This window comes from Seriola lalandi, unplaced genomic scaffold (assembly GCF_002814215.2).
Source record: "Seriola lalandi dorsalis isolate HSWRI2012SDOR001 ecotype SW California unplaced genomic scaffold, Sedor1 jcf7180002054035, whole genome shotgun sequence".
Taxonomy (NCBI): Eukaryota; Metazoa; Chordata; class Actinopteri; order Carangiformes; family Carangidae; genus Seriola; species Seriola lalandi.
Window position 1 is genome coordinate 9824 of NW_019524588.1, and position 7009 is coordinate 16832.

Sequence of the window (7009 nt, forward strand, 5' to 3'; positions counted from 1 at the left end):
ACACATACAGAAAATAAGTTTGTCATCAATATTTATAGATCTTGAAATGAACATTTTGCGGGCGATTATTTATTCACCCACGTGGCTTTGGATGACATCAGAGCTGATCCACGCCTCACTAGCAGGTGGTCTTCCTAAGTCGTGCGTTTACTGGTCTGAAGACTCATCTACCTTTCCATATCATTCACAGTGATGAGGATATTGATCTCCCATAATGAAACACAGGGCACATTAGTAAAGTGCATCAGGTTGTTTTAAGATGGGATGAGCAGCATGAAACAGAGGAGCCATTTGCATACAAGACTGTGCCGTCTACATGAACATGGATGTTGTAAGTTTGACCTTTATTTTTCTCTCCTCCTCTCAGTCGCTCAGTGAAGCCAACACGACCGTGTCTGCCCTCAGAGAGCAGCTGAGTAGTTTGGATCAGGGCACCACCGGAGTCAAGGAGACGCTCTCATCCAGGATGCACAGCTCCACTGAGCAGCTTCAGGTAATGTCACCTGTGAACTGATTGAACTCAAGCACACGATGTTAAAGGAATCTTAAACCTGACACCACTGAACTGATGTTATTGCAGGAGTCCTTCAGAGGTTTCCAGCACTTTATTGACAACTGTTCCAGATATCAATCCATGCCCACGGTCCTGAGAGTGCAGTGTTCCCTGAAGCCGAACCATCTGGCCTCTCTTCCAAAACCCACCATGAATTCCTATAACGCTGTCTGTCACCTGGGACTACAGACTGTTCAGAGTCTGGGAAACATTATGGTAAATATCAGTATTTTTCCAGTTTGAAATTTCATAGAGGTCTTATGCTTCTGATCAGGTGGTAACCTAGAAACTTGTGCTGTCTGTTCCGCAGGTTCACCTGCAGACACGAGCCCAGAGCTACAGGTGTCTGTTCGAGGAGTTGGTGAAGAAAGACCTGGCTGTGTTCGAGGAGAGGCGGCTGCTGGATGTGCTGTTGTGCAGAGAGCAGGCTCCCAGCTACTCTCTCAAAGACGAGGACTTTAACACACTGTGGCAGCACAGACTGACTGAGCTGCTGGACAAGAGGCAGCTCTACCATCAGGTGAGAATGCACCTCAGCCTTTTCCACAGTTATATAGTCAATGACTTTATCCAGAGCAGGAGGAGGATTCAATGACAAAAAAATGTTTATGTTTGTCAAACCTGCAACTTCTACATTACAGTATATACATCTGTCCAACATCACTGCACTCAAACTTTCTGACGACTCTACTGACTTTGTAGAAAATGTCCGATGTTCTGGAGAAGCTCTGGGTCAACATGGCTTCTTATCCCAGTGAGCTGTCTGCTGAGACCAGAGAGAGGGAGAGGTTCAATGAGCAGCTGCAGGCCGCCTTCACCACCCAGCCAATCAGCTTCAGCAGGCTCGACAACATCCTGAGCTGTGAGCTGGAGCGCAGGTCTGCAGTGGTTCACAGCAAGAAGACCTCTCTGCAGGTAGTGTGTAACATTCACCTCCTCCACAGGCAGGAGGAGGTTGTGTCTGGATTTGTCTGTTAGCAGTTTTTTGATGTGATTTGAGGATTTTTCTTCTTTTTTTTTTTTTTGGCAAAGGTTTACCTACGTCTTAAACTACTAAACCTAAAGATCTGACACACACCAATGGTGGACTGTCACTGTGTACTTTGTCACTAGGGGTGTGTGTCTTTCCCCATGAGATGTTACCTAAAGATGCTATAGAAGGGTTTTTAATCAGACACACAAATGATCCAGGTCCATGAATCAGTCGCAATATAACACTGATTGAGCTCAGATCCAACAGTTATTATTATTTTACTTTTTCATAAATTAAATTGTATTAGTTTTGACTGATGAAGAAAAAAAAAGTTTTTAAATACTGAATCAGAAAGACCCCAGATTAGGGCTGGGCAATATGGTCTATAAGTAATATTGGGGTATTTGTAGGCTATATCTGGACATTTTGAAATCTCCTCTATGGAACTTGATAAATACATGATTTAACCCTTTGATGCATAAAGAGACACACTCTCATGCTTCACTGCTGCTTTGTGTGATCTAGAGATTCAGCATCTTGCCTGTTTTTCTACATATCCTTAATAACAGACTGCTATAGTTTTCTCTAACATGATAGGGTGTTTATTGCAGCGTTGCCTGTCTTTCAATCTTGGTATTGTCTGTGCACTTCATGCAGGGCATCATCGGTGAACACAGTGGTGTCTTTGAAGAGCTGAAGCTGCTGGAGGCTCAGGCTTGTTCTCAGCTCACAGAGGAGAGGAGCAAAAGTTCCACACTGCTGAGGGCCCTGGAGGGAGCTCCTCTGAAGACAGAGCTCTTGCTGCTGAAGGACAACCAGCAACTTGTTCTTCAGCTCCAGAAAACGCAAGAACAAGTCAAAGTACGTCTGTTTTTGTATCTGTTTAAAATGAGCTCAGGACTGTCTAACATCAGTTAGCACCAGGCACTTCTTGGATGAGATGACTGAACCCCACGGAGATGAGAAACCTGATTCAGCTGATTTGTTAAGGCGAGTTTAGATTCATGAGACAAAATCGTTTCAGACCAGTGTGGGAGAAGTGGCAGCAGCGTAAACTAGCTCCGTCTCAACTTGACTAAAGTCGCCACAGCTGGTTTTAGAACAGGAGGCAGGTCATCTGTCTGGGCCCGATTTTTTTTTTTTTATTATTATTATTATTCATTCCCAATCGACCCCTGATCTCTATCACCTTCATTATTCATACTGTAAGACGCAACAAAGTATCAGCCACAAAAAAGCCTGAAAGCCACAAGTGTCGTCGCTATTGAAACGAAACACTGTTTTATCTAGTTGTAGTAGTGTAAACCGGTGGTTAGACCAGTGCACTCGACTCATCGTGATTCTTCGGTCTATACTCGATTTAGACCGAACTTACAAAAAGAAATCCTTTCTCTCTCTTCATGGTGGGTCAGCACATCGTTTACACAAGATTACTAACAGTGCAGCAGATAACTATAATAATCTTTCAAATGTGGATACAAGACCAAAATTGGTATGTTTATCCCTCTGAGGCCATTCATTTGAATGAATTTTAAATGTACGACTTGACACAGAAGGAGGATTTGTGCCAAGTTTAGTACTTTAGTGCTACTAAAGTAGTAAGTTTAACACATTTGAAATATTTCTCCTGAAATATACAGTTATCTGCTGAACAATAAGAGTTAGTGGCTAATTAAAATAAATTAAAGAATGAAGCTGATATTCTACTTTTTTTTTTCTTGTCAACAAACTGTGTGTATCCAAAGTCTCTCAAGTCTCATTCCTTTGTGCCATTGAGATCCATTGTTGTCCAGCAATGAATAAAATCACCTTAGTGAGTCACACTGTTGCTCTGGGTGACGTGTTCCTTCTTCAACATGAACACACACTAGTTTTTTTTTTTTTTACTCAGTCATACACACACACTGTCCTGCCACCCCAAATACTCAGGGCAACAACCACCAGTGAAAATAGCCCCCAGCAGATGTACTGTTCCCCCTGTCTGTGTACCTACACGTTCAGCAGGAAGCAGTGAGCTCAGGTCTGAGCCACAAACACACAAGATGAGTCACAGCACTGAGAGAAGGATGAACACATTGTTGGGTTTGGTCTTATCATGTAACTTAGCTTGAACAGGCCTCTGTATTTCATCTCTCCCTAACCTGTCTTTGTTCAGCAATCGCTTCCAGTCTCACCTTAGAACAGCATGACTGGGAGACCCGTCTACCAACAGCCGGTGACAGATATTTCTGTTTTCCAGGCTCTGAGTTTACAGAATGAGCAGTTGGAGGTGGCTCACATCAAAGCCGACAACAGGGTGTCCAACCATAAGCAGGCCACCCAGCTGCTGCAGACAGAGCTGCAGGACACTCGTGCACAAGTTGAGGAGAGAGAGAACGCCATCCAGACCCTCAGGAGCAAACTGCGAGAATCTGAGGTTTGTCTAAAGATCTCAGGAGCATGTTGTGAAGGACTTCAGAGCAGCCGCTTACAGAGGCTTGTTGACATTATCTGACATACTCTGAGCTCTTTTACGCTGGTCATTATTTGTTTTTGTTGTTGAAGCAGTTTGATTTGGTTTGTTTTTTTAACTTATGTTGTAATTTTTGTGCTTTTCTATATCAGAGAAATGCATCACCCAGTGCAGCTGAGCTGGAACGACTAAAAGCTAAACTGTTCAAAGTGGAGGTGGAGTTGAGTTCAGCAACTGATAAACATCAACAAGAGTAAGAGCCATTTTAACCCTGTGTTTTGTTCTTCTCATGGGTCTCATTCATCGTCTGTAACTAGTGGATTGTTGAACTGTCAGCTGCTCAGAATGTGTGAGCGGATGGTGAAGGGGTTCCTCTGTCGTGTTGACTGTCAATTCAGTTGTATTTTGAACCTCTGAGAGATAATGGTCAAGGTCATGAGACGACCTCATCAGCTGTCCTCTTTCCTCACACGAGGAAAAAACACAAAGGGGTTTATTTGTGGTTTGTTGACTGTGTTTCTCCTCAGGATCCAGAGGATGACCACAGTGCTGAACGAAAAGGAAGATTCACTGAGGAAGCTGAAGGAGACCCTGAGGAGATCACAGCAGCAAGGAGAGGAGTCATGTAAGTCTGTATTTGTATTCAGAGCCGCTGTCGGCTTCAGGTGGTAACATAGTGACTGTTTCATGACCGAATTGATTGTAGATTGTAGAAAAATTAGACATCTCTATTAGAAATACTTTAATTCCATCAAAACGCTGGTTCTCCATGTTAATCTCAACAAATTCCCTGAATGAATGAAAACACAGCATCAAAACAATCTGCGTCTTAGTTTGGTTCAGTTTACTGAAAGGTGCAAAAACTTTTTTTTCACCTGGGGGCAGTGCAAACATCAACATATCACCTTTAAGTTGATATGGTAAACAGCTGTTTATTTCTGTGTGTGTGTGTTTTTGTCACCGTTCCTCTTTAGCCCCTTTTACACCGGGCAAAACACCAGCTAACATCTGGCTTTTGGTGTTATGTGACAGGGAACAATCAGCATTCGCTCCCTGGTCACATGACTCTGCAGTGGTCGCGGGTTTTTACCAGCTCCAGCTCTGATCAGCAGAGCACAGTGTCTAACTGTCTGAGGATAACACTAATGTCGTTATGTTGAAATTAGTCCTGCAGGGCGAGGACCTTCATGCTAAATTGACCAACCCCAGAGGTTTGGTGATCAAGAGCAGCATTCAGCTGGAGAAGACCAAGCTGGAGGAGGAGGTGAAACAGCTCCGAGTGAAAATCATTGAGCTAGAAAGGTAAGATTAACCCGTGTGAGTGTAAAACTACTGGGACAGTTGCATCTTTTCGTCCTGCTCTCATATCTGTCCCTGTGTCTCTACAGCTTGGTGTCCACGCAGCAGGCAGAGATCAGCAAATGGAAGAGCAGAGCCATCAAGCTAAAGGGGAAGGGCAAACCTGAAGTGGACAAGCCTTCATCCCCCTGCACTCCCACCAAGAGGGGCTTTCTGACAACCTCAGACACCTCCAACTTCTTCAGCTCACCTAAGAGGCTTCTGGTTACTCCCAAGAAGCTGCTGGAATCTCCCAAGAAGCTGCTGGACTCTCCAAAGGCCTCTCTGCTCAACTCCCCTAAAAGCAGATTCTTTGACATGGACGGGAGCTCTGAGATCTTGTCCAGAACCTGTCCCAAGCAGTTCTTTGACAACTCCAGCCTCGGCACCGTTCCAGGTAAGTGACCTGCACAGTTCGACTACATTGTAGTGAAGCTTGTCTGTCACTCTCCCATAAGACTGTCTGAACACCTTAAAGACCCAAGTTGTTTGTTCTGCCAGAGGTGTTCCATGTTCCTGATGCACCAACTGCAGTAGCTGCAGAGACGGGTAACTGCTGCAATATCATACTGTTTGAGGGATCACTGGGGCTGTATGAATAGAAGAAAGGGGTGATGGTACTTAAGTTGTCTGCCACTGACACTTTAACTTGACTCAGCACTTATGCACAACTTCCACAACTGATGAATTCACTTTTCTTTTTTTCTATTAACCTGGGCAATCTGTCGTCAATTCTTTGATCTTCCATTTAAATCTCAGGTTTTGCAGTGAACTATATATATTTTAAACAATACAACTTGCTCTAGTGTAGAACCTACAGCAGGTTATTAAAAAAAAAACAAAGGTTAGGATTGATTTATTTTATTTTATTTTTATAAACCCCCTTTGAACCGTAAAGAGAAGTGTGTCTTATACTCTGCCCTTATTAATGTAAACAGTTTGGATAAAATAAATGTAAGTCAAAAGTCATCTGTTCAAAATCAACTGCATTAAAGTACTGCAGTAAAACTCTGACCATCTCAAGTGAGTTGGAATGTGTTAAGATACTTTCTAATTATTTTTGATTTAATGATTCCAAAGTGTTTTTTAATCCCTCTTAATTCTTATTATTTTGACTTAGCTCAAGAATAATGGCCAGAAAACTAATCTGACTCAGGCTCACATCTGCTTTAAGACTTTTATGAATGTCACAGCAACTGAAGGACAGACACCAGTACGATTCACTTCATTGTGTATGTTACTTAAATATTCATTTGTCTGAATAAAGTGTGGTGTTTTGCAGATGCAGCTGCAGCCAGAAAGGAGGAGTGGTGGCCTCAGTCCCCGAACCAAGAAGAAATGTGTAAAACCCAGTAAAATAAATGAGTGCAATAGTTTTAAATGTCCCTTTTCACCGTCTTTGTCTTTCACTGTTTTCTGGTGTTTTGTCTTTTCATTCTGTCTTACATTTTAATAAGTAATAAAGATTTTCTTGATAAAGTTATTGACTATCTCAACATTTCTGTCCAGTCACCTGAAACATGAGGAAGGATTTGTTGTCTTAGTTTTTGTACGAGGAATGAAAGAATAATCCATCATATTCAGGAATAATATTGTGAACATTTTTTTTTTTTACAAAATATAAACTCAACATGTTTATGGAAGGCCTAGTTCAGTCAAAAGATGTCCAAGTCCATGTTCTGTGTTCAGCCTG

General features: G+C 42.5%; 1 protein-coding gene across 1 annotated transcript in view; it reads left to right on the top strand.

Annotated features, from left to right (window-relative positions):
- Positions 1-6799, top strand: part of LOC111652544 (uncharacterized) — a 16616-nt gene extending 9817 nt beyond the window's left edge. The window contains exons 21-32 of the mRNA XM_087173065.1: positions 368-493; positions 581-769; positions 864-1073; positions 1256-1468; positions 2184-2387; positions 3766-3942; positions 4131-4231; positions 4506-4603; positions 5145-5280; positions 5367-5713; positions 5818-5865; positions 6599-6799. Coding sequence (XP_087029191.1) covers positions 368-493; positions 581-769; positions 864-1073; positions 1256-1468; positions 2184-2387; positions 3766-3942; positions 4131-4231; positions 4506-4603; positions 5145-5280; positions 5367-5713; positions 5818-5865; positions 6599-6672 — 1923 coding nt within the window. The 3' untranslated portion in view covers positions 6673-6799. The remainder of the gene's footprint in view (positions 1-367; positions 494-580; positions 770-863; positions 1074-1255; positions 1469-2183; positions 2388-3765; positions 3943-4130; positions 4232-4505; positions 4604-5144; positions 5281-5366; positions 5714-5817; positions 5866-6598) is intronic.
- Positions 6800-7009: the final 210 nt, after the last annotated feature.